This window comes from Gymnoscopelus braueri, assembly GCF_963280865.1.
Source record: "Gymnoscopelus braueri genome assembly, chromosome: 18".
In the NCBI taxonomy this organism is placed as follows: Eukaryota; Metazoa; Chordata; class Actinopteri; order Myctophiformes; family Myctophidae; genus Gymnoscopelus; species Gymnoscopelus braueri.
In genome coordinates, this window is record NC_137618.1 from 35971054 (window position 1) to 35998305 (window position 27252).

At 42.0% G+C, this 27252-nt stretch overlaps 2 protein-coding genes across 5 annotated transcripts in view; both read right to left on the reverse strand.

Annotated features, from left to right (window-relative positions):
• The window catches only part of cobll1b (cordon-bleu WH2 repeat protein-like 1b), a 32311-nt gene extending 17686 nt beyond the window's left edge, over window positions 1-14625 (reverse strand). The window contains exons 1-3 of one of the 3 annotated variants that reach the window (XM_080413050.1): window positions 14154-14625; window positions 13967-14056; window positions 2898-2954 (exon numbers count right to left, since the gene is read on the reverse strand). In XM_080413050.1, the coding sequence (XP_080269176.1) occupies window positions 2898-2954; window positions 13967-14034 (125 nt within the window). In that variant the 5' untranslated portion in view covers window positions 14035-14056; window positions 14154-14625. The remainder of the gene's footprint in view (window positions 1-2897; window positions 2955-13966; window positions 14057-14153) is intronic. The other 2 variants (XM_080413051.1, XM_080413052.1) reach the window with 2 other exon arrangements.
• Window positions 14626-15430: 805 nt separating this feature from the next.
• On the reverse strand, window positions 15431-27198 carry slc38a11 (solute carrier family 38 member 11). 2 transcript variants are annotated; one of them, XM_080413187.1, is made up of 9 exons: window positions 27066-27198; window positions 26915-26980; window positions 22754-22860; window positions 22574-22653; window positions 22398-22468; window positions 19904-20065; window positions 19662-19774; window positions 15997-16128; window positions 15431-15799 (listed from the first exon to the last, which is right to left on the reverse strand). In XM_080413187.1, the coding sequence occupies exons 2-9, from the start codon at window positions 26976-26978 to the stop codon at window positions 15560-15562; spliced, it is 969 nt and encodes a 322-aa protein (XP_080269313.1). In that variant the 5' UTR covers window positions 26979-26980; window positions 27066-27198; the 3' UTR covers window positions 15431-15559. The 2 variants fall into 2 exon arrangements, with proteins under 2 accessions (XP_080269313.1, XP_080269314.1); XM_080413188.1 differs by lacking the exon at window positions 19904-20065.
• Between the last annotated feature and the right edge of the window lie 54 nt (window positions 27199-27252).

A 27252-nucleotide genomic window follows, 5' to 3' on the forward strand; every position in this document is an offset into this window, starting at 1 on the left:
CAACCCAGTCATGTCAACAGAAGACTATTATTATTATTGGTGCTACAATATCTGAGGAACCATAACAAAAATAATCTTACTCTTATGTACCCGTACACAAGATGTAACAATAAAGAAACCTTGAACCTTGAGGCATGGGTGACAAGGAGACAAGGAGACGGATGCCGTTTTGTTTTTACAGTCCAAACCCATGTTTTTCAGAAGCTCTGGGTGTGTTGAATAAAGGGGGAAAACGTGTCGCAGCTTGACCCGAGGGCTGAGATCTCATTCACAGGTTTTCCCAGGGAGGTCTGATCATGCTCACAAACAAGCCCTTTTCAATGCCACAGGACACACTTGTTAAGAGATGATCACAGACCTCCAGGAAATAACAGGCCTTGTGTGTCATTGTACCATGTGTTATGTTTCATCATAGATTAATCCTGAGAACCACAGCATCATAACAAGAGTCCTCTTTACTGACAACGCAGCAACTGTGATAAAGACTGTTTCGGTCTGGGTGCTAAACTGTAATAACTTTTCAATGACATATCTAGTGCTGCCTGGCTGTGACCTGTGACTGCACTAGTGCAAACCTTTTCAGGTCGAGATTCCAACAGATACATTTGGTGTCTCCCCGGGACCCAAACGTACAAAAATACAGTACATTATGAATTAAGCAATTTAAGCTGCCCTCTGCGACGGTAATGTCCCACCCCAGTTTCAAACCCAGGTCCCACACACAAGTGGCTGATAGAGCACGCCTTCTTACTCCAGGGGAGAAACTGAATTTTGACCTTCGGGCAGTACGACTTGTCAACCAGCAGTAGTGCTCAGACCTTACCAACCACGGGATAAAAAAATCTCAGAAGAAGAGAAGGGAGACCAAATACAACCACTGCAGTTGTGTTAGTTATATTGTCTTAACATGCTCTACACACATTGACATAGATTGGTCAAAGTCATAGTGTAGCTTTAAGCCTTATTTCAATAATATTGAAATTAGCCGATCTACAAGCTCACAACGCGTCGCATTGCGACACCAAAGAATTCTGAGAACATTTAGATTTTTTTTTTTATTATCTAAATGAACATGGTTTTTACTCACTCCCTAGTACCCAAAACATGCGTCCGCGACCCAAAATAGGTCACAACCTTATGTTTGGGAAACACTGCACTAGTGTATTCCACAAATTCTTATGTGTGCGGTGCCCTCGCTGGCTCACACCAGAGAGGGATGTGTAATGCAACCGCCAACAGACAAAAGAAGCATAAATAATTCATAAATAATGTTATTCCTATAATGCATATTCTCATAAGGGAAATGTCCAACTTGGCCATGTTTCTTTTTATGTGACGATGTAGTCTACTCTATTGGCTATCAAACAACAGCCCCAGATACAGTTTCTGATGTAAAAATACTTGGAATACCTTCATGGTTATGTGTGTAGTGAGAGAGAAAAAGAGAGAGAGAGAGAGAGAGCAAGCACGAGAGGCAGAAAGACAGATAGGGAGAGCAATGTGTATGTATGCGTGTGTGTGTGTGTGTGTGTGTGTGTGTGTGTGTGTGTGTGTGTGTGCGTGCGTGCGTGCGTGCGTGCGTGCGTGCGTGCGTGCGTGCGTGCGTGCGTGCGTGCGTGCGTGTGTGCGTGTGTGCGTGTGTGTGTGTGTGTGTGTGCGTGTGAGTGTGTGTGTGGGGTGTGCGTGAGTGTGACGAGAGAGGCAGAGAGAGGAGCTACAGATATGGGGGTGGAGTGGGGGGTGTAATTGTGAACACTAACATTCAGTAACACATTAGTATTTAGTATTAATACATTAGTATATATATATATAAACATAATGTCAATTAGTCAAGTGGATTTACAGTGTCTGTCTAGTAGTAGAATATGGACAATAATGATAATAAAAGAATATGTTAAACAGAGACATGTCCAAATTCCTTACATTCCTTTGCACATTGTTGCAGCTGGTGGGACTTCAACCAGAACCAGAACCATCAATAATAATGTCCTTAAGGCAGGGCTTGGAAATAAATATAACACTGGGCAAGCATTATATTCAGTCAAATCCTCAGTCTTAATTTAGCCATTTGTTAATTGTAAGAGTGTACAAATGTAACGTGCCGAGAGGTAACCAACCAGGGCCAGTGTTTAGGATTCATATTTGACCTTGTTACTCCGTGAGCTTCTGAGAAAGGCTTGAGTTTATCAGGCCTGCCTGCTGTGGTATGTCAGCTGCCAGCTGCTGGTAGTAGTGGGCCCCTTGGGGAAAGGTGGGTTCATGGACAGGGGTGCAAACAAAGTTCTCAAAGGAGGCTTCCTGCTCCTTCAGACAACACCCAGCATTATTTTAAGAAACGACGGCAAACAATGCTCAATGAACTCAAACGACACACTGTGGCTCGCAGTCCTCTCTACTCAAAGAGCAGTCGTAGAAACTAGTCATCTGTAACAGGCTTCAACACGCCACGGCACAATTACTCAATTGCATGCCCCATCTCAGCCAAATAGATGTCACAACTGTAACTTAGCTTAATCATAACCGGGACGTGTTGTGCGCTAAATACACACGTTGGCCTTCTCTTGTTTTGCGTTCAATAGTGTAATTATCTAAGGCTTGGTGCAAGCTTGCGAGGCAGGATGGGGCTTATAACCAATAATTACAAGGGACCTCTGCGATACCAGGAGTAAGCCAGTGCATTTACAGTAGCCAACCTATGCTGTATAGTATAGTATAGTATAGTATAGTATAGTATAGTATAGTATAGTATAGTATAGTATAGTATAGTATAGTATAGTATAGTAAAGGCCTAGCCATAGCGAGGAGAAAGAAGTGGAAAGTTGGAAAGCCATGTGACTATATGAGACAGACCCACTCATCCAAGCTGATTGCCAAATAATCATTATTCTGCCTTACCTCTCTTTTGCCTGAGGTTCCCTCTTCCTAAATACTTCCCATGCTGTTGAGTATCTCCCCTGGGCAGACAGAGAGAGAGAGAGAGAGAGAGAGAGACAGAGAGAGAGACTTGGCTCTATCTGTATAGCTGCCACAGGTCTACCTTAATGCCGCGCCCCATCGGTGACATCAGAGAAATCTGTCTCCTGTACCTAAATCCCCTGTCACTGAGGCCCTGTCTCACAGAGAGCAGGCGGCAGCACAGCGTGGCTGCGATACAGAGGCACTCCCCCACCGCCAGTCAGAAGCAAAGCCCTAATCAGCTTTGCCTCCCTGCACAGACATGAACCTGTGGGCAGGGCCAGTTGGTAGAGCGGTGCTCTGAAATGCATCACGACATGGGTGTGTGCACTACTGTACTTTCAACCTGGGGTTCTCATTTTGGCCATGCCATTATATAAGTAAAAAAATGTCATTATCTAAAACAGCTTAAGACCTGAGGCGATTCTTTAAAAAAATCTAAATCCTAACAGTTTTTGGAGAAAAAAAAATTGCATTTATTTTTTTCAAGATTTTTCAAAAATAGCAGATATACAAGCTTGTAGCGCGGCACTCAGATAAAAAAAAAAAAAAGATATTCAAAGATTTGCACACATTCAAAAAAAATAGCAGATCTACAAGCTCATAGCGCGGCACTCGGTGCCGCGCTATGAGCTTGTATATCTGCTATTTTTGAATAGCCAAAGAAATCTAAAATGACACAGATGCGATCCAGGTCTAAATGGGTTAAAAAGCTGATCTACAAGCTTGTGCTCGCATCACAGCGTGTTGTGAGCTTGTAGATCGGCTATTTTCACTATTATGGCTTTTGATTGGGTAGGCAGGACGCACATTCGGCTCTGGTGAAGTACATAGTGCTTAAGTGCTTGATAAGCTAATTAATTAAGGTAGAGTAACTAAAGAAATAACTAAGCTGGGTTATCACAAATGTGTTTTGAGAAATCATCAAAGTCACATTATAGGATAAAGTAGATCATCAGCCGTATTAACCAAATTGATTGTACTCTTTCTGTTTAATTCGAAAATATTAATAAACAGTGTGTGTGTGTGTGTGTGTGTGTGTGTGTGTGTGTGTGTGTGTGTGTGTGTGTGTGTGTGTGTGTGTGTGTGTGTGTGTGTGTGTGTGTGTGTGTGTGTGTGTGTGTGTGTGTGTAATAACACCTATTGTAACCCAGGTTCTCTGAGTGGAGAGACTAGACTATCTCTCCAGCATGAAATATGTAGGATGGAGAAATAATCTCGACATGATAGAGAACAGCGAGACGTCTGAGACCTTTAATTCAATCAGGTGATGCTTTGTGTTCCCGTGATTGATTTTCATCATGAAAACCTTTTGATGTCATGTCACAAACCACACCCTTCTTCTGAGAGCTGGCTCACTGCAAAATAACATTAGAGAGAGCTAGAGCTGATTGTGTGAATGTGAAGATGATTATATCAGACAAAATAAAGGCATTACATCATTGCCATTTTAACCCATTAAGACCGGGAACGCGGAGGCACGGTGGCGCAGTCGGTAGCGCTGTCGCCTCACAGCTAGAAGGTCCTGGGTTCGATTCCCGCCGGGGACGCTGGGGGCGCTGGGGGCGTGTCTTCTCCTCCGCGTCATCAGCGCCCATACCCTAGGTGGGGTTGGCGAAAGGGCCTACTCTGTGTGGAGTTTGCATGTTCTCCCCGTGTCTCCTAGGGTAGTTAATACCCTCACAAAAACATGTAGTAATCCTGGTCACTATACCGCCTCCCCCATGACAGCCGGGGCGCCTGATGGAGGGGAAGGGAACTGGTTGGAATAACGTGTTCCTTCCACGCGCTACGTCCAACCAGGGAAACTCCCCTCTGTCAGGTGACAAGAAGGTCAGTTGGCTCTCATGCCTGAAGGAAGCATGAGCTCGGCCCTGGCCTCCCTACTGTGGGGTGACTGGTGTAATACAGTGTAGGGCTGGTGTAGCGCCCAGGATCACTTAGGAAATTGGCACCGGGTGAAAAAAATGGGTTACAAAAATCGTGGGATAAAAAATTTAAAGACCGGGAACGCATCTGTGTGTCATTTTTAGATTTCTTTGGCTATTCAAAAATAGCAGATATACAAGCTCATAGCGTGGCACCGAGTGCCGCGCTATGAGCTTGTAGATCTGCTATTTGTTTTTAATCGTGAAAAATGTTTGCAAATCTTTGAATATATATATATTTTAAAGCAAACATTTCTAACTCAAATCTTTGCTTCTGGGGGATTCTACAAATGTCTTCTAAATCCTAACTGTTTTTTGATTTTTATTATGTTGCTATAATATCAGTGGTTCGCAAACTTTTTTCATATCAAGGACCCCCAAAATGTTGTTCCAGGGACCCCCAGAAGCAAAGATTTGAGTTAAAAAAGTATATATACATTCAAAGATTTGCACCAATGTTCATGATTTAAAAAAGAAAATAGCAGATCTACAAGCTCTTAGCGTGGCACTCGGTGCCGCACTATGAGCTTGTATATCTGCTATTTTTGAATAGCCAAAGTATAAAATAATGGTTAAAGTGGTTACATAGATGCGTTCCCGGCTTTAATGGGTTAAATAACCTGTAATGAAGAGTTTTGCTTTTGGATGGCTATGCCACAGTTGTTGTTTTTTTTTCTTCTCAGTTTCACTTCAGTTTCACTTGATTGAATTTGCACAGAGCCTCTATAAATCTCTTGCACATGAGGGATAGCAACTTAGAATGTGGTTTCAGTAACCAAACCGAGGAAAAGGCATGGCTAATGCAATATTCAAAACTCCACAAAGTTCTGCAACAGAGACAGATGGGGTGATACTGTAAACAGTGATGGCTGAGAAAAGGGCCTGTCAGCACTTATCACTTTGCAAAACCAGGGACACTGTTCACTCTGGCGAGCGCTCTAATGCTTTCATCATTAATTTAGTCAACACCTTACAATAGCTGCAAAAACAATACTTATACAACCTCAAATGGGAAACCTACATTTCCTGATAATATGATAAATGCCACATATATAAACCAGTACACTCTACACACTTCTGATCATGCAGTAGTTAATATACAGTGGAAAAATCTATGCAAAGGGGTCCATCTATTGAATATTTGCAACAAAAAGAAGGAAGCTATGACCTTGGCTTCTAGCAGTCACACTCTATTACTCATGCAAATTTCCTACAGCACAATGAAAACTTTAAATCAACAATGTTACCATGGCATTTCCCTTAAGCCGATGCCTTGCATTATTTGACTAGTATTCTCTATAGACTTAAAAGCATGTACTGGATGTAACATAATAGCCTATTTTGTCTATGCCTATTTTTAGCGAGGCGTACCTTTCCAGCGCCCTATGAGTAATAGAAACAATGGAGGTGTCTTTCATTCTGGAACTAGAAAAAGTGCTCCTCGGAGTACAGACCTCCACCAGGTCAGGTACGTTATTGTGGCCTCCTAGTGGCGCTATAATAGGCCAATGTGAAAAGGGTGCCATTTCTTCCTCTGCCTTTAACGGCAATCGGATGCTGCGTTCATGATTTGAGGCATTTTGTTCACAAAATGTGTTTTGCAAAAATCGGCCTGCTGGGTGCTACAGTATAACAGGCCAATGTGAAAAGTGTGGCATTTCTTCCTCGTCCTAGTGGGAATGTGCGCGCTAAAAACGCTGCGTTCAGGATTTGAGGCATTTTGTTCAAAACACACCAATCCTGCGAACTTTGGAGGCCAATATTAGCCAATCAGGATGGAATATGAAAAAGATCCGTCTTGATCACATGACCATAGAGATACTGACTGTGTACCGATTTGCGTGAGGTTTGGACAAAACCTGTAGGAGTAAAATCAAAAGAATTGTTGGCCTCCTGGTGGCACTATAACAGGCCGACCTGAAAAATTCGGTGCACAGTTTCGCTGCGATCGGGCCAACGGAGATGAGCTGTCCGCAGACAGACACACACACACACACACACACACACACACACACACACACACACACACACACAGGGACACACGGACGCCGGACGGACAGGGTGAAAAACATAGTCTCGGCCAAACCTTCGGCCAATAAGAGCCCATAAGGCACCTTAAGCCCATATATGCTTCATTGTATGACGAATAGTGAAAATAGCATATCTAGATCTATTATGTTCACTGTATTTAAAAATTCTGACATTTTTGAAAAAGATTGATATTTTTTGAAAATGTTTTCTTTTCTGTGTGCCTATAATCACATGCCCAAAATAGAAACGCCATGGGTTGAAAGTGCTTAACAGTCTTGGTACTACTCGCCATCAGTAGGCGGACTCGTACACACACTTTCACTTCGGAGTTGATCTCTCTCGTTCAACGACAACACAAATCCCATCAGATTATAAGGAGGTGGTACTAGTGAGTGGGAACTAGACAGAGAGGTGGGGTTGAAGAGTTGCACAGAAGAGGGGGGGGGGGGGGCTGAAATCCCTGTGGAAAGACAAAACACAGGGCCAGGGCCACAGCTGGTAATTTGGTGAGAGGTCACTCACAGTAAACACAAGCTGTTTAAAGAGGGTCTGGAAAGGCCATTACTCCAGGAGCCGTTGTGGGATGGAAAGAGATTAGGGAGAAGAAGAAAAAAAGCACAGGGACCCTATGAGAACTCCCCACTTCCTATGTGTATCCTTTATTATTTTAGGCAAAACAAAAACCATTTTCCCACAACGGGTTCCAAAACACACGCTCACCCAAACACAAACTCCCATGGCATAGTCGGGCACCCTTATTTACAGTAGACTTCTCTGGTAGATATACTGTACAGGGACTGGACCAGCCACAAGGTGTTATTATTAGCTTCTCGATACAGTACGATAGCCATATGCTAAAATCTGCCGCGTTTTCATTAACTACTCATTGCTCCCCGTGGCACTCATTGTCCTGCAATATAAACTGTACGGCACTTAATACCACAGCATAGCCAACAGTGGTGGAAAAAAGTACTCAAATTCTTTACTTTACTTAAGTAAAAGTACCAATACTGCAATATAGAAATACTCTGTTACAAGTAATCCAGAATTCAAAATTTACTTGAGTAAAAGTACGAAAGTATTGGCATCAAAATGTACTTAAAGTACCAAAAGTAAAAGTACTAAAATATTATAAAATAATAGCAGATCTACAAGCTCACAATCTCACAACACGTCGCGATGCGACGCGTTGTGAGATTGTAGATCGACTATTTTCAAATAGCCTAGGTATAAAATAGAGCTGAGGTGGTTAATGTATGTTTCATAAAATCATAATTTATATATGAAAAGTAACAAAAGTAATAAAACTAGTAACTAAAGTTTTCAAATAATTGTAGTGGAGTAAAAGTACAATATTTGCCTCTGAGATGTAGTGGAGTAGAAGTAAAAGTATTGGCAATTGGAAATACTCAAGTAAAGTACAAATACCTCAACATTGTACTTAAGTGCAATACTTAAGTAAATGTACTTAGTTACTTTCCACCACTGATAGCCAAGACCATGGTTTTTCTTGGATAGAGGAAAAACTACTAGCACCAAAATGATAAGAATTTAGAATACAATATGTATCCTTGGTGCCCAAGTAAGACAAGCTTTTCTTTTGCTATCAACAAATCAATCACTAGGATTGTAAGCCAATCACCTGCCCCTTCGGATGGAAGGCCACTCCCAGTCCAACTCCCACAAACGTATTGCCCGCCCCTCTTCCAAAGTTGTAATAAAATTTGTTTTAAAAGCATTTAGTTACTTGGGGTTTAATTTCCTCCGTCATAACATTTTTGTTTATCAAATGGCCAGAAAGAACAAGGAAATACATAGACATCTGTCACGTAAAGTTCATTATTGCCTTTACTGTATAGCACATAGTTGCAATGCAGGGGTATCATGCTTACTGTCATACAGTCACCCTCAAAGGCCCATTCTGAGCCAGGAAAAAACGCTGCAAGACTGACTGCCAGCAGGTCAAAGAGTCAGTAAATGTACGTCTGCCAGTCAGATAATGAGATTTCAAATAATCCTGGCTGATCTTTCAGTTCTTTATTAATGACCCAAAACAGGGGAGGTCGTCTCAGCTTGTGAGCTGGACTCTCTACGTTCCCCACACCTTATCTCAGTGCAGCTTAAATATTCTTGCCCAGAGTAATTCCCCAAGGACAAACCAGTGACTTGGCACGGTCAACGAATGGTAAACATCTGCCAAACATTAAGTGAACAACAAGCAGTTGCGTTTAAGTCCAAGTACATGCACAAAATCCATTTATTTTAACTAGATAAGAGGGTAGAATTTGAGTACTGTAGGTTGTTGTTAGCGCTTTTCAGGTATTTAAATTAAAATCCCTCAGATGCACATGGAAACTTGCAGCTCCCTATGGAATAACATACAGAAAACAGTAGGCAATTCAAAGTTGATGCTCTCTGTGCAGACATAACATTTGACATAAGATGACTTGGGAAGAGAGAAAGTTATCCCTTGAGTCATAATTATTACTATCACACTGTGTCCTTTCTTCTGAAACAATGCAGCATTGTGTATAGTTGAGGCATCTACCAAAGACACCAGTGTGCTTTTCCCCTGTTGCTGGTCACATGAAGCACAGAGGCTTCCACATAAAAGCTTACAGACAGTTTAGACACTGATACTGTACTACAGTCTACTGTCCCGGAGAATTGGAATGTTTTGAAAGAACAATGGGACTTCATTTGAGGGGAGATAAATGTGAAGCTGTATCGAGTGAAGGTACTGTACTTATTATGAGTCAAAATTAATTACAGGTTTAATATACTATATTACAGGTTTGCAGGTACACATGAACCTAAGCGTCCCAATTCTGGGAATGTCTTAATAAGGCGAGCATTCGTTTAAAATAGCAGATCAACAAGTTCAAAATGCGCTGCAATGTAGATTCGCTATTTCCGACCAAGAGATTTGTTGTAGAGGGGGGGAAAAGGAGGGGGCCAGGTATAGAGCCCTGGGGACCCTAGTCAATGAAGCATATGGTTTAAGTGGTTAATATATTACTGCACAGGTATGATACAGTGAGTAAGAAGAATGTGTGCACATGAAAGTTACATCTTGGGAATCAGCTGAAGATGTATACAGCAACACTTTTTATTGTTGACTCTAAGCATGTTTTTTTACAAAGCGGTTCAGGTTTGTCATCACTTAGTTAAGTTTTCCAAACTTGTCAAAACCATAAACAGAAAAATCTGCAGTGTTAATTGAACTCTGAAGAGTTCAATTAACTGTGTAGTAAACGGATCCACTTATGTCCAAATCAACTGATGACATGCCACCTCTTGTTGTTAGGACACTTTCCCGAGAGATTTCATCTAACCAAGACAAACACTGACTAAAGAGGTCAAACAAATGCAAGCAATCGGTTTTGTGATGACTTAGCTCATTCACACGGAACATGAACAGTTCCTATTGAAAGCATACAAAGAACAAGTTCATTTTAAGCAATTCATAATGCCATGCAGACTGAGTGTGGGAGGCGCCCATCTGTTATGGACTGGGCGAGTGCACGACAGACACAGACCAAGTGCCAAGACTTCTAGGCTATTTGCATATCTTACATTCCCGCTGCCGTTCAGGTGGGTTGTATCCAATAAGTCATCTGAAGTACATTTAATAGTGGCACTGCACATCATAACATTGCCCGTTGTATACACTCTGCTTCCAAACAATCTATAACAACTCATGAATTGGAGTTGATGATTTCATAACAAGCCACTAATATGCATTCATCGGTATTTACGGTCAGTGGGTTGGCTACGACAGGGCAACAAAGACAACCCATTATTCCCCATCCTCTGGATGCTGGCCATCTTGTCTCATTTAGCTCTGTGAAGCAGAAGGCACACCATCCCTCATGATGAAAAGTCCCTGTATTCAAAGCCACTGTCAGGACTTCACATTGCTAAATATTTCTTGTGCTTCTTCAACAGCAACTGTTTGGTACAAACTGTTATTTCAAGTCAATATTATTGTCTCCATCATTTCTCCAACATCAGTCTGAGACACTGAAAAATGTCCTATTCCAATATCCTTGAGGGTGGATGTATTGGTCATTATTGGGATATGGGGTATAGTATGGTTGAACTGACTTTTAAAGGTTGTATTGTTTGAACCATTTATTATTTATCATCGCTAAGTTCTGATATAGCTTACAGTGGGAATTATGTTCATGGCCAAACGGTCTGGTTACTCTGGTAAAACCAGTCTTATTGTAGCTCAGGATCATTTCAAAGGGAAATTCTTATGAAGTGTTTTAACCACAAAGAAATAGCACAATCAATAATGTTGCTGTGTTTAATGAGGTTCAATTCTTTGGTCTGATGGTTGAAAATATCTTAAAAGGTAGTCTCACATGTTCTGTTCCATAATAATGACACGCGATTGTAACATCTTGCTTGGGCAATGTTTCAGCTTGACATGGCCTGTTGCTTAATGCTCTATCGTCTGTGCGCTGTAAATCCTGAGTGTTCATTTAACTCTGAGAGTGTACAAATGGACCCTTCAGGTCCATTTGTACAATCTCAGAATTAAATTAGATTTTTTTCCCTGGGAGTCTGTTGTAGGATGGCCCATCCCTCTAGCCATCGTTTTCATCACTGGATTTCATGTGAGCAGCTGTGCCCTTGGACTGCCTGCATGTCTGGAAACAGCTGTGGGGATTCACAATACCTTAACCAATTCCACATTCTGCCCTGAGGAAAGCCAGCCATGTGAGATCATGGTTTAAAGGTGTGTCCAATTATCAGGAATAGGTCCAAAGCAGAGCACTTTAGATAGAAGCAAGAATAAATCGATATGCTACTTGTTATGTCGCTATGGGGAAAAGTAATTAAGAGACAATGAAAAATCAGCACTGTAGTCTACTGCCAAATTGTCTAGCCTCTAAAATGACACCAGGTGCGTTTTTAACGAAAGAAAACAAAACTTCAGAGATCATTTTTCCAGTTTCCACAACAAACACAGAGACAGGTGAAAATTTTCAGCAATTTTGTGAACCATATGTTTTTATATGAGCAATATATTTATGTGCCAACAGCACTTCTTAGAGAACAGCTGGCCCAGTGTGTTTGGCAACGTCAGTAGCTGGCTAACAAATACAGCATAGCATTGAGGGTCACATGAAGTGTTCACATACAAAATGCACTTCAAAAGTGAGTGGGGTTTCAGAAGCAGTGGTTTATTGGCTCCAAATATAGGAGCCACAAATAAGACAGGCAACATGTGCTTTCCCCCACGCCACACTTATGGAGAGAGTGGTTTTCTTTTCCAAATAACAGTCAAACCACAGAGAGATTTGGGGTAGTCTGCAACTCGCCACTGCCAAAGTGTGGCTCTGCTACCAAATTACACAATGCTTATGAAATATGGTCACATAGTAGTCACACCAAGACCATATTTTTTTTCATCAAATTGCACAAGATGTGCAGAAATGCTATTTTTAGTTTTTTTCACTCATGGAAAACTGCAACGCAAAGCGGCAACTTTCTTGGACACATCCCAATGGATTGCTATCAAGCTTTCAAATTCTCCATCTCACCTCTAATTAAAATCACAATAAGTCTGCAGCCCTCCCTTGAATGCCAAAGGAATGAGAAGCAACTGTGTGTAAAAAAAAAAAAAAAGAAGTACAAAAATTAAGACTTTGGAAACTCACTCCCTCTTTTTAATGATTCCAACCACTGGAACACAGGCAGCTGAGATCATCTCATCTCCACGTCCCTGAACCAAACTGGATGGGAAATTCCAACGTGTCATACACTCATAACACTTTGAGGCAGATCCTCTTTGACTGCTATTGGACGGGGCAAATCAATACTTGCGATCGATTGCGCATATCAAATGAAGTGGGTTTTAAGCACACTGTGACCGCATATACTTCCCACAAAATAAAAGTTAAGCTCATAGGCTATACTACAGCTCATCAGTCATCACTGCACTAGCTCACGCTGCGGCTCATCACTGTAGGCAAGGGATGCAGACTGGTTTGCCTCTAAATGCTTCCCATGACCTCTACATATGGTCATGGCAATTTCTCACTAAAACTTTGAGAGCAGGAAATGAGTGAAGTTCAAAGGTTGAAATGTCTGCAACAACTGTGCCTTCACTTAGGGACTCAAGACTCTTGAGTCATATCAAGAGGATATGTTGTTAGAGGCTGATCAGAAAGATGCGCTGCTTTTTACACTCTGGCATTTGCCTATAGATAGGCCCTCGACCAGTGGTTCTTAACCTTTTCAGGCCGTGACCCCCCCCCAAAATATTTATCATATTTAAACTGGGGACCCCCCACCCTGACAAACACTTGGAATTATTGGAGTCGAAGCATTACATTTTGTTTGAATTGGCTCCACAGATACATATTGTGAAAATAGCAGATCTACAAGCTCATAGCGCCTCGCAACGAGAGGCGTTGTGAGCTTGTAGATCGGCTATTTTCAAAATGTTTGCCTCTTTCTTATATTATTTGACAATCTGGCCAATGTTTGACCAGTTTTTATAGTATAGTTTGTTGATTACTTTTGATGCAGCAATGCTATTTTTTTCTTTTCTTCCTTTCTTTTAGTTTTATAGGTATTAAAAAGGTCCTAACGGTCCTTAAATGTGGGGACCCCCTGGGGGCCCCGACCCACAGGTTGAGAACCACTGCCCTCCTAGACAAACAATTACCAAGTTGCAAAATTGCAATTTCTCTGCATGCTGTAAGTATCTTTCACACTAGCACGAATTCACCACTGTATTCTATCTAGATAAAGCAATCGGTTCAGAATCATGTATGCATTGCACACTTTGTTTTGTTTTGTTTTTTTCAGACATTTTCCTGCTGAGAAAATTCCACTCCAAGCTTTGACACTTTTTTCCTATATGCTTTTCCAAGATATCTCAGCAGCACAGCTGGAAATGCTCTCCCGCACTAGCATGGGTCGCGTAGGTCCTTCTAACTATGCCTCTAATCTAAATGAGGTACGATAAAGGATGATAAAGGTGACAGTTACTGACAAACCAGATGACAGATCATATGGTAGATCCTACATACCTCATACCAGAGCCGCGTCGTCGATGCGAGGGACCCTGGGATCCACGATCATCCATGACTAATTGCATAGGTTATACAAAATCCCCCGGACTAGTCAAACCAAACGACAAACAAAACAGTTAATTTCACAAATAACTTCTGGCCCAGAAGAATCGATGATTAAAAAGAATGAAAAGTATTCATTTACTTTGATTAGCTGCTTTGAAGTGATGCAGTCAGATGGGCGAATCCCACATGAGGTCATCGGTTTCTCAGTCATGAATCCTTTTTTTTTCTCCCCCTTCTTCGAGCGACAGATTTTGTCTGAAAATAGTTGGCTATTTATTTGCTCATGATGTCTTACCATGAATGTCGTTTTCGGGGCAGCTGTCAATTGTCACCACAGTCGTCAGGGTAACATAGCTTACGTTTCGATTTGTTTTGTTCAGTCATCCATTCTTTCTGTTCAGAAGTTCCGTGCCTTTTTTTCCACCTCTTCACGCAGAGCATTCCAGTGCACCTACACTTCTCTTCCCTTCCCTCTTTAACTATCCAAACAGACACAGCAGCACAGCGACACAATCTTTAGTCATGACACCATATACACGCAAGTCTGCCAACTTTTCTCTGCACATCGAGGGCATTGCATTGCATTGCGGCTGGAGTGCTGTAACGGTACTGTAGGGCGTCTATCTCATCCAGTTTTGCTCTCTTCCATAGGGGGGTTTGACCAGCCCTGGCTACATGACTGTCATATCGTGACAGTCATGGATGGACTTCAACCTGGTGTTTGCTTTTTATCCATTTTTGACCCGTACATCTACATTAACGTTCAAATTTCAACTATAAAGTGCTTACCCCATAGCCACGGATGTTACAATTATGTACGAAGCCTCAGAAGTACCCGTATCTTCTGTAATGTTTAATAAAAAGCATTTTAATCCGATCAGTGGCCATTTTCTTCGTATTTTTGCCACGCTTTCAACTACGCGACCCTATTGGGTGGGAGGTGTATTGCACTCTGATACATAATAACTTTATGAGAAAATGGCCACCGATTGGATTTAAATGCCTTTTATTGAACAATACGGAAGATACGGGTGCTTTTGAGGGCCCGTACATAATTTTACCATCTGTGGACACAGGGTAAGCACTTTATATTTGAAATGTGAAAGTTTATGTAGATGTACGGACCAAAAAGGGAGAAAGTGCAAACACCAGGTTGAAGTTCATCCATGACGGTCGTGGCAGACGGCCGTCGTGTGATCCATGGCTATTGGCTACCATATAGGGGGGTTTGACAAGCAGACAATTTGTAGCTACAGGAACGCAGAGATAGTCTATCGCAGGTATAAACTTCAAAATAACACATGCACACGAAATACACAAACGACTGACGCTCTATAGCTACTTGCCTACTTCGAAACAAATAAGGAGTTGTTTTACGTACTAATTAAATTAATAGGAATGCTTTATTTGGTTACAGTGACATCGTGTGGCTGATTTTAGACACATCCTACTGGACATTATTACAAAAATACACCAAGTCAAGGAATATACACATTACACAAACAAAGAACAAGTAATCTTTTCAGAAGTGAAAGTCAAAAATAGCTAGTTTGGTGGTTGGGTGCCAGAGACATTGGCGTCTGCACAGTAGAACATCTCTGCACCATGTGAACAGTCTTGGGGGTAGACACCGATCATGGTCAAGCCAGTGACCATGACAAACACACCTAGTAGAATAAGTATGGATGCTACCAGGTTTTCACCCTGGAACCAGCGACCAGATGAGAGCTTGAGGAAGCACGCTGAGGGAATGATGAAGATGAGGGGCGTAGCGCTCACAACACCCTGGAAGGTATAGAAGTACCAATTAATACGTTCAAGAAAATCTTTTTTATAGGACATATCATACTGTATGTGTATTGTCCAAATGGGTATATCTAGACATCCTTACAAATGATGTATTACATAACAATAACACCCTTGTTTTAACAGGAGAAGAATATCAGTGCTGTATAAGAGCAAGAAAGAAATGTATGACTTACATTCAGTGCCAAAACAATTCCCAAACAATCATAGGCCATAGATATCGCAGTGCACATAGCAACTATGATCAAAGTGATGACCACATGTTCCACCGTTGTAAGATCTCTACTGCAAATAACATTGGAAACAACCTGGAAAACACACACACACACACACACACACACACACACACACACACACACACACACACACACACACACACACACACACACACACACACACACACACACACACACACACACACACACACACACACACACACAAAGAGAGCATGTATTGGTTATAATGGACTTATACTGTAGGTTATTAAAAACCTTAATTTACCCGAGCAAGATGACAACGAACACATTTTACAGCAGCATCCTTCAGCGGGAAAGAGGGAAAACACACCCCTGAGATCTGACTCAGTACAACTTACAACATGACATGTTGAAATGTGGCAGTGGAGTGTGGTTTGTTGTTGGTTACGGGGTAACAGAAATCAGCCAATAACTTTGTCTGTGCTTTTTCTTGCAGACTGGGGCCATGCTACATGTGTTAAAGACAGAGAAACCGAGGTGAACCAGGAAGCTCCCATTAATGTTTGAATTGTATTAGCTCTCTACTTAAATTGGCATTAAATACTGTATGCTGTGTGGGGTTTCATGGTGGCACAGGCCCACCACCGTGGGGACTGAGCTTCGAATCCTCCACGGTGCCTCTGGCTCGAGGGACAGGAGACCTCTGTCAATCCTATGGGGGGAATTCAGAATCAGCTTCACCCAGTTGATGGCTACTCAGATGGTCAGTTAGGGTTAAAGCAATCTGGGAACCCATCGGCAAAAAAAACTAAAACAAATATATGTTTCTGCCTCTGGGGTACCGCCCGCGATCGTGTTTAGGGACTGGATGTCGGCCCGTTCACTCGCCTTCAGCCCTCCTCTTCCTGTGGTGTGTCTTTGTTTTCATTCCTAATAACAACAAACGCTACATGTTGTAACGGTAGTTGTCGACAGATTCAGCTGCGGAGCTCTGAATCTGTCTTGAGAGATTAGGGTTTAAGTATCTTGCTCAGGGACACTTTTAGACACGTAGACATGGACGGTCTGGGAGACAAACCGGTGACCTTCTGATTACCAGACGGCCTCATAGCCACTCAGCTACGGATGTCCCAACAAACTTGGCCGCTGAATGGCCGGAAACTAAAATAATTGGCCATGTCTGCGGGTAGCAAGTCGGGGGGCGTTCTCTGTCGCTGCTCTTTAAGGACTACTACAAGTTAGTTGAAGTGCCTGTTCAGCAGGGAGCGAAGCTAGGATAGATAGATGATGGGCGCTATTCACAGGTCGCCCCTAAACCCTAAACCCTACCCTAAACCTGTTAAATACGGATAAGGGAGCTGTGCTGTCCCAAAACGTTATTCTAGCACCTGCTATACCCGTCACCCATTATGCCGACACCGTTATTTGCGCGTGGAGGCGTGCCCGTGACTCCACTTTAGCCTGTAGGACTTCACCTAGCCTTGACAACCATGCATGTTATGCAAAGGTTAAAATGTAATTTCCTATAGTTTGTATAGTTTCAATGTACAGATCATTTATTTTTTGATATTGTGCTGTTTAGACTGATGCTAGGTTCTTGGTTGACGTATGATCCTATTACTGAGGCACTACACTGTCTCTATGCATTTGATGTACGTGTTTACCTTGTTTATTGTAAATCACTCTGGATTTAGAGCATCTGCTAAATGCCTAAATTGTAAATTGTAAATTTTAGGTCTGTTTTGCAAACCATACAGTATGATACTGCACAAGCTTATGAAACATATGTTTTCATTTTATGGGAGAAAACTGAAGATAAAAGAGAAGTATGACTAAGTTACAGAAGTGGTCAATTTTATCACCAACTTCATGTCTGGAAACAAAAGTCAGCCTCCACCGGAAGTTTCGCTAGACGAGATTTCAATTTCGTCTAGCGGTGGGGCGCATTCAAGACAATCACGTTGCATAGTGTTCTGTCACTATGAACGTCAGATCTCACAAAAAAATAAATAATAATAATAATATGCAATCTAGCGCAAGGCCTATTAGCGCGCGTTTTTAGCTGTGGCGGACCCGGGATGGAGTTCTTTCTACTGTACCATTCATCCTATAATATCTTTAATTACAGCGGCCCTCATATTTGTGATTAAAGAAATAATAATAATGATAAGTAGTGAAAGCTCATCTGTCAATCAAATAAATACAATAAAATAAATACAAATTAAAGGGCCCCAGCATGACAATCTATAGGGCAAGACCCCTACGGTCTTTTTTTACAAACCAGTATTGTACTGCACATGGCTTATGAAACTATCTCATCTTTTGACACTACTTGCCTTCTTTTTATGTTATGGGAGGAAACTGATAAAATAAGAGAGAAGTGAGCAGTTACAGAAATGGTCAATTTCATCATCAACTTTATGTTGAAATTTGTGGACCAGTAGATCCTATCTCACACTAGATATACTGTAAATAGTGATAATTAGCAGTAAAAGTGGTTCTGTGTGTGTGTGTGTGTGTGTGTGTGTGTGTGCGTGTGTGTGTGTGTGTGTGTGTGTGTGTGTGTGTGTGTGTGCGCACACACACACACGTGCGTGTGTCCACTATGCAGAAACAAGAAGATACGTAGAAGGGTAAAACCCTGGTAAACCCTCCCTCCGGAAATCTCATTTCCATTTGATTTCAGAAGTGAGTCTGGCCTGAAGGCTTGTCTGGGCGTTTCTAGCCCGTACACCAAATGGACGAGCCTATCAGCGTCGTCGCTCATCGTTCTGTGATTGACAGCGACAGTTGGCCAATCAGGTGGCGAGTTCGAGTGAGCCCGAATGAATCTGAGTGCAGCCTGAGTGCAGCCGACAAAAGACGAACGGCATTGTTGTTTGTGCGAGTGCCTTCACTTCTTACTTTCGTTTATAAAACGCTCTCAAACGTCTTTTTTGAGGCACGTAATTTACTTATAAGATATCGTTTGGATAGAATTTAGTTGTTTAACTTCATATATGTGGTCAATTAATCATGACAGAGCCTATTTAAAAATAAAAATTCAGAGAACCGGCAGGGGCGGGCAGTGACACGCATGTATCCGAATAAGGCAACCTATTTTGGGCATGGCCATCTCAAAAGTCCCGTTGCGTCACATTAGTCGCGGAGGTGGTAAAAATGCACTGCAATTGGCTGAAGGGGAAAAACGATAATTGGCTGAAGGGGTTTTCAGTCAACGGTATTACTCCCGCCCAACTCCAGCCCACAGCCAATATTGCAGAATGGGCGATCAGGCCAGACTCACTTCTGAAATCAAATGGAAATGAGAATTCCGGAGGGAGGGTTTACCAGGCTAGGTATTAGCAACAATTCAATTGTTGAGAAAAAACAACATGTGGATTCAGCTGTGCATAACGTCTCGACTGTCCTAGTCACTCCTACTCCGAGCGCTTACTGTAACAGTTGACTGGTTGCTACAGTAAAGTAAGTATTAGTTTGAGGGAAGTGTTGTTTATTTCCTTCCTCTATGTACAATTTGCTGTTCAGTCACAAGCATGTATCTAATCTTTATGAAAATACTGTCCCTAACGTATTTAAAATGGTTATGAGTTAAATACCTCAACTAACATGATCTCTGCACAATTCATTATGGCTTAGCTTACCTCCCGTGTCACAAAACACTCCAGCGGGAATGTGGTTATTATACTGAGTCCAAAACAGAAGCGGCCAATTGTCACCAGGTTATCATTTCCGCAGTAGTTCTCAAAGACATCGCCTAGAAACATGGAGAGGAGATGTTGATTGGCCTTATGTGTTAGTAACATTTATACATTTTTGACATTTATAAGTTATATTACAAGTAATAATGCATTTACAGTATGTCACATTTGAGGCCGTGTATCACCTTGTGTGTAGCCAGTGAAGGTAGTGTATCCTGCAACAGCAAATGCAGCACTGACGACCAGAGCAGAGCCGACTGACACATGCGTGACTTTAGACCAGTTAGTCAGAGTGGGTTGCTCCAGAGTGCCATAGATCAGAAAGCTATTGTGGTGGCATATAAAGGCTATAAATAGACATAGAAAGAAGATACAGTTCTTCTCAGCATCAGAGTTTGATAGTCCTACAAAATAAAATAAAAACATTATACATGCCATTGCTGTCACATGACAACCATGTGACTACGGTTTGGATTATTATGATTATTATTACTATTATTATTATTATTATTTGGCTTGTTTACTAACTTTACATGGTCCATTATACACTGAGTGTATTTCATATGCATGGGTCTTTAACAGGGGTTCCTGGACCCTTAGGGGGTCCTATGAGTTACTACAGAGGCAAAATGTTTGTGTGATAGGATTCTTTTTTAATTGATATTAACCACTTGAACTATGGCATCCCTATTCTGGTGGGAACATTCGCTGAAAATAGCAGATCTACGCACTCACAGTGGCGGTCCCTGCTTCACTCTCTCTTAGCTAAGGGGTCCTTGGCATGAAAAACGTTGAAGACCCCTACCCTAGACCACAGGGCAGGAGTATTGCATAACTGCTGTGCAAACTGAATCACTTACAGCAGATTACCTCATTCTTCTTTAGAGATCATGGGGACAGCAATAGGACAGCATAATTGCACTATCTATGTGATTTTTAGTACCTCTCCTGCAGCACTTGGAGTTTATATTAAACCTAAAGAGAAGAGGCAGTGTCCCAACTCTGAGGGTATTCTTAATTGGTACAAAACAGAAAACTGAATATATCAGTCCCTCCAAAGGATGACAGCTTTCAAACTCTGACCATCTCAATTCAGGATGCACAGCACAGAGCACTTTTGTAGTATGAAGATTGGTATCAATATTCTCAATTGCATTAAAATATGAATATTTACCCATATACAGCATGCATATGGGTAAAGATAATACTACACTTTCACTAGTAGACTAGACTAGTTAGAGTAGTAGAGACTGCCTGGTAGCTCTCGTAGTGTTAGTCCTGCTAGGACTTTCATAACAACACATGAGAACATTTCAGTGCTGGGTTCTAGACACTCACCTAAACCCCTTCGAGGCACTCACACAGACATACACAAGACTCTCACAGCAGCCCCCCCTGTCATATGCTATGCTCTGGAAGGACTGGCTCTCTTCTCCAAGTGTGCAACGATAAGTCCTGGTCATTGGAGTAACGTGCTGACCAACTCAATATCCCTAAATCTCCTCACAGTGCAGCTGGATTCGAAGAACCTTGAAAAATGAGCATGGTCATGAATGCACAAGCATTTCATAAAAAATAAATACATCCAGTATTATTATTATGATCTTGTATTTTACTGTTGTTCTGAGCACAGTCTTGCGGAACATGCCACACTGCTTTTACTGCTTGTACCTGAATGCGAGAGTGACAAATAAAACCCTCTTGAATCTCTCTTGAATCTTGAATCTCAACATTCACAGAGAAATTGATTCTCTCTCCCCTGCCATCGATGCATGCTTTGCTAACTTGGAATAGCAGGAACTTGTTATCACTAAAAGTCACACATATTCTGTGTGTCAAGAATCTGGCAGAGATTCTCCTCTTTCAGCGAGACCCCTGACAGAAGAATGGAGACTTCACCCAGGGTGGTCTCTCAGATGGAACAACAGGGGGATGCAGACAGATCTGTTTACCTCCAAAGAAAAAGTCTATTCGTCAACATAAAAGCAGATGCCCTAGTGCATTCATGGCCCATGGACCTGCTTTACACATTTTCTCCAGTGGAACTGAGTCCACACTGGAGAGAGTCCATCAGGGGAGACTGAATGATTCCACCAGCTCCCCGCTGGCTCAAAAAGCTTGGCTCCGTGAAATAATTACTCTGCTGCACGTAGAGCCCTGGGCACTACCAGTGCTCAAAAACCTGTTGATTCAAGCACAGGGGGAAATTTGCTTCCACATGTCAGAGCATTGGAATGGGAGAATTTTTTAAATGACTAAAAGCTTATCAGCCAGGAACCTATGCCAAATGCTCATAGCCTCATACTGTAAATCATCCATGACCGGCCTCTTTTTAAATTGCATCTTAAAAGGATTAAATTTTAATCTATATTTTCAAGTAACTCCTTGTTTTGTTTAGCATGTTTTTATTTTGTTTTGATCACTGCTATATAAAGTGTATTATTATTAGTAGTCAAAGCAAAAGTTGTCAAGCTGTTTTGTTTTACTTTTCTATATTTAAGCCAGCTTCCATGCTTGTATCATTAATTTCTAGCAGACAAAACTGACTTTTTAGATGATATAATGCTTTCTGACAAAAACGTCATAATTACATTTTTAACCTACTGCAATACTTTTATACTTCGCCGCATCAATGCAGTTTTCAATATTGACATCATTATCACACTTGACTTAACTCACCAAAAGACATAACACCAACAGCCTGAATAGCATTCCACTTGGCAAATACCCAAGCATTTCCTGTAGGGGGGCTAAAGAGTGAATGGAAGTGCATTAAGAAATAGCATATGAAGCATATATAGCATATTCACTTGAAATTAATAGAGTCTAGCATAATGTGGATGAATATGACCTACATTTGTGGTCCTAATGTAGCAGCTCTGATAATGACAATAATGAGGATGATGAGGGTTAACATCATTGACAGGAACGATACCTGAGAACACACGTTTTAACACAAACAGCATAGTATGAACAATGTGTCCTTAAAACATCACTGAGACTGGAATGTCAGACTGACTCATCAGCAGACTTACCTTCCCAAGCTTTCCTATGTTGCGATAAAGTGAGAGAGGTATTGTGAATAGAATGGTGGATGCCAAGATCACAAAGTGACGTTCTGCAAGTATGTGGCCTGGAACAACTGCAAACATGATCGAATGTATTAATGTCAACCATGAACACAATAAGTTGCACAGAATGAGCTATAGAGGAAGATGTAATCAAATGCATCAGATTTAGTTTTAATCATTTAAAATAAATGATGGCATGGTTTTGATCATTCAAATATATGCTCCTCATTGACTTACATTGCATGGTAAACAGCTCTCAAAGTCACTCTTTTAGCACATAAACGAACACAAACAGTTGATACAGACAACATAGAACATCACCAACAAACCCAGTACTGTTTTTCTTTTAAATAAAAATGTTAACTTCCGGTTGATTTTGCTATTTTTACTGGACTGGACTGGATCCACGGATCCGGATCTTCAAATAATAAAATCAGCAGGAAGTTGACATTTAAAAACATAAAATAAACAGTACTGAGTTTGCTGATGTTCTCTATTGTCTAGCTTTGTTTGTGTTCATCTACGTGCTAAAAGAGTGACTTTGCTGTTTGACCGTACAATGTAAGTCATATATTGAATTATCAATTTCTAATCAATGGAGCAATAATTTATGATTTCTTGTCCACCTTTGGAGTTACATAATGGCAAGGTAACTACACTACCCAAACTTCTACCAAAGTGGTCTTGTATTTAACCACAAGCAGAAAATAAGGTGCCTCCGCTTGCCCAGCAGGTTAGGCTATTGAGCTGACAACACATCGCAAAGCGATGTGTTGTTCAGGTTTTTGTACCCAGCATTGACTGGGTTATTGCGAGGGTAAAATAGGCTCTCTCTCCTACTCTCTACCTCTGTCTTTTCCCCTCTCCCTCCCCCTCTGTTGTATGGCTTAGTCGTATGAACTTAGAACAATATTGAAGATTCCACGCATCACCACAGAAAACTGACACAAAAGCAAAGAGAGTCCTGCTGGGATTTCTAGACAGTATGGAGAATTGTTAAAACACAGCACCATTGCCCAGCCATTCTGTGAACCAACGAAGGTCGCGTTTTTTCTGCTAGTGTTTTGGTTCCAGATAAACTCCAGTGTCTCCTCAGCCGAGAAGAAGCAGCCATGTATGGCGGCCAAGTCTCATCCACGTTTGACATGGTGAGTTCCTTAATCTAGTCTTGCTGAGCTCCATGGCCACAGCTGCAGGGAGGTTGCTGTATCAGCCCTTAGGGTTATATTGCAGCTGACCAATCATCAGAAGCTTACTACCTGCTGTCATTTTATCACTTCTCTTACCCAGGTCAACTAAAGGCTGGCCTTTGTGATAAAACATGACTTTTCACTTACCCAGAATGAATTTGCACTGGGTGAGGTGAGTGATAAAAGGAAGAAGAGGGTCATAAGTCATATCATGCCAACTGTTGGCTGACCAATCAGTGCATACTGAAAACCCACCACTGCACACAATTAACTGTTACCGCTAAGTGACCAATGCAAAAGGAACTCAGCATGTCAAACAAGCCCGTCATGGATGCTGCATTGATTAAATGCTATTTTCTCATTGTCTTTATGACTAAATAACGCTATGGTAATAAACAAATTACTGCCTGTGCATTTGTCGTTTGAGATGAATGGCGGGGGTTCATTATGTTTTATCTTTATCCTAGCAGTGCTTACAGTTAGTGTTTATCAACCACGTTTTGTAAGTTGCCAGACTGCAGAGTTAAAGCTCCAATCCAGGCCTTTTCTCTATTAATAAATATTTACATCCATTTGGACCATGGAGTCAGGTTACTATAACGAAAAACATCACATGGATGCACCTGGGACGTATCATCAGTGTTGTAGCCTGGGGTCATAGGATGTTTCGGGTCTCGCAACATACACCCTCACCCAGGTGACCCAGCCAGGGTTGATCAAGCCCCGACTTACGTCCCAGTAGCTACCCACGGTCAGTCCTATAGGGCAAGACAGGGCCACTCAGTCCGCTTCTCCGGAAATACTCTGCCGGGACTCGGGGAGGCTCTGGCACGTGGAGGGACTAGGCTCTGTGGGTTGTCTCCTGGCCGGGCTCCTCCTTCGTCTCACCAGGTCCAGGACCTGAGCGTTGCACCAGACTCCCCTGCTCCAAACATTTCATTCTGGTGTGATGGTGTCTTGGCCCGTGATGGTACTGCAATGACCACCATGGCCCGTGGTGGTACTGCAGGCTCCCTTGCGTCTTACTTGAATGGTCCTCCCAAAGGCCTCACCGTGGATTTGTTGGGCTTCTTCCTCACGGAAGACACAGACTGGGGCGCCAACCCAAACTGCTCCCGGATGCCGTCTACATTCCGGCTGTCACCCGTCTCTCCGGTGGTCACCAATCTATTCCTGGTTGTCACGTAGTCTATAAATTCCTATGAGCCACTATAAATAGAATAACTATAACGAAAAACATCACATGGATGCACCTGGGACGTATCATCAGTGTTGTAGCCTGGGGTCATAGGATGTTTCGGGTCTCGCAACATACACCCTCACCCAGGTGACCCAGCCAGGGTTGATCAAGCCCCGACTTACGTCCCAGTAGCTACCCACGGTCAGTCCTATAGGGCAAGACAGGGCCACTCAGTCCGCTTCTCCGGAAATACTCTGCCGGGACTCGGGGAGGCTCTGGCACGTGGAGGGACTAGGCTCTGTGGGTTGTCTCCTGGCCGGGCTCCTCCTTCGTCTCACCAGGTCCAGGACCTGAGCGTTGCACCAGACTCCCCTGCTCCAAACATTTCATTCTGGTGTGATGGTGTCTTGGCCCGTGATGGTACTGCAATGACCACCATGGCCCGTGGTGGTACTGCAGGCTCCCTTGCGTCTTACTTGAATGGTCCTCCCAAAGGCCTCACCGTGGATTTGTTGGGCTTCTTCCTCACGGAAGACACAGACTGGGGCGCCAACCCAAACTGCTCCCGGATGCCGTCTACATTCCGGCTGTCACCCGTCTCTCCGGTGGTCACCAATCTATTCCTGGTTGTCACGTAGTCTATAAATTCCTATGAGCCACTATAAATAGAATAACTATAACGAAAAACATCACATGGATGCACCTGGGACGTATCATCAGTGTTGTAGCCTGGGGTCATAGGATGTTTCGGGTCTCGCAACATACACCCTCACCCAGTACTCACTGTAATTTCAAGTGGAGTCTTTACCACGGTTGGAGAGAAATCTCATTAACGGTATATGGAGAGTGTCCATATACCGTTAATGAGATTTCTGACTGAGTGGCTGTGGCTGTGGCTGTGGCAAATGCGAGTAAAAGACAAGCTCCAACATCTCTGTTAAAGTCACACAGAGACACAAGGGACAATATATTCTAACCATAGTGTGTAGTGTGAGAAAGTCTAGGGGGTATTGTTGAAATCAGGGGACATGTTTATTTCAGCTTTAGAATAAGTTATGTTGGTAAATCTTCTAACTTCAGCTTATCTTGTCTACTCACTGATTCCAACTGCACATTCAATTGTGAGTTGACTGAACAGATACTCTCCAGAGATATCAAGATCCACATGAGAACCTACAATATTTCTAATTCTGTGGGTTGGTGACTCCGCAAACTGCCCTAATAATTTATCCACACTAAAATGACCCTCATCGTACACATGGACCCCAGTACCATATGGATTTGCAACGGGAACAGTTTAATTCCTAGTAGCCTAATACAGGTCATTGCCATAATCACACTAATGCTATGCATGTGAACGCTTCAATTGAAGTATTGCCATGACCTGATTATTAAATGTAATCAGGCCCAGGGTATTATGTAAGGCACTCAATGACTTGCACTGTGATAAACAGATCCCCACACAAGACCTGGGTCCTCAAGTGTACTTTTGATGTTATTAAAGTGAATGTTTCAAAGTTAACACTGAAGATCTGAAGATGTGTATCAGGTGGTCCTCTACTTGAATGGCCAGAAAGTCTCTCACTTCAGAATCTCATCAAATTATATATGTTTTGCAATGTATAAACTCACTTACAAAATAGTTTTTTAAATGTATTTTTTTACCATGTGTTCTTGCCTTTGTATTAAGTGCATATGCTATACTAGTGTGCCTCTAAGATACAGGAATAAAAAGATATATGTGGCATACAGTACCTCCTGGTATTCTCTGAAATACTTTGGTCAATGTGTCGCCAGTTGTAATGTTGTAGCTGATCATGGCTATGGAAGAAAACACTGTCAATTATCGTTCTATCATTATTTATTGTATCAAGGCAGAACTACTTTAATGCATTTGATATCTTACCAATAAAGGGGTATAGGAACTGTAGTGCAGACAGAAGCAAGTATCCCGGGAATCCAAAAGTGTTGTAAACCAATGACTGGTAACTGTTTGTCCCTGATAGATTACCTCCTCTTATCAATAGGATGATTGAGTAATCTGTCATTGAAGTTATTGAAGTTATTGAAGCAGTGTGTTATTTGATGGTCAA

Coding starts and splice junctions, on each gene's coding strand:
- slc38a11 (XM_080413187.1), bottom strand. CDS start 26,978: ATGATCAGCTACAACATTACAACTGGCGACACATTGACCAAAGTATTT. Junction 22,469..22,573: donor GCTACATTAGGACCACAAAT/GTAGGTCATATT, acceptor TTCACTCTTTAG/CCCCCCTACAGGAAATGCTT. Junction 15,800..15,996: donor GAATTGTTTTGGCACTGAAT/GTAAGTCATACA, acceptor TATACCTTCCAG/GGTGTTGTGAGCGCTACGCC.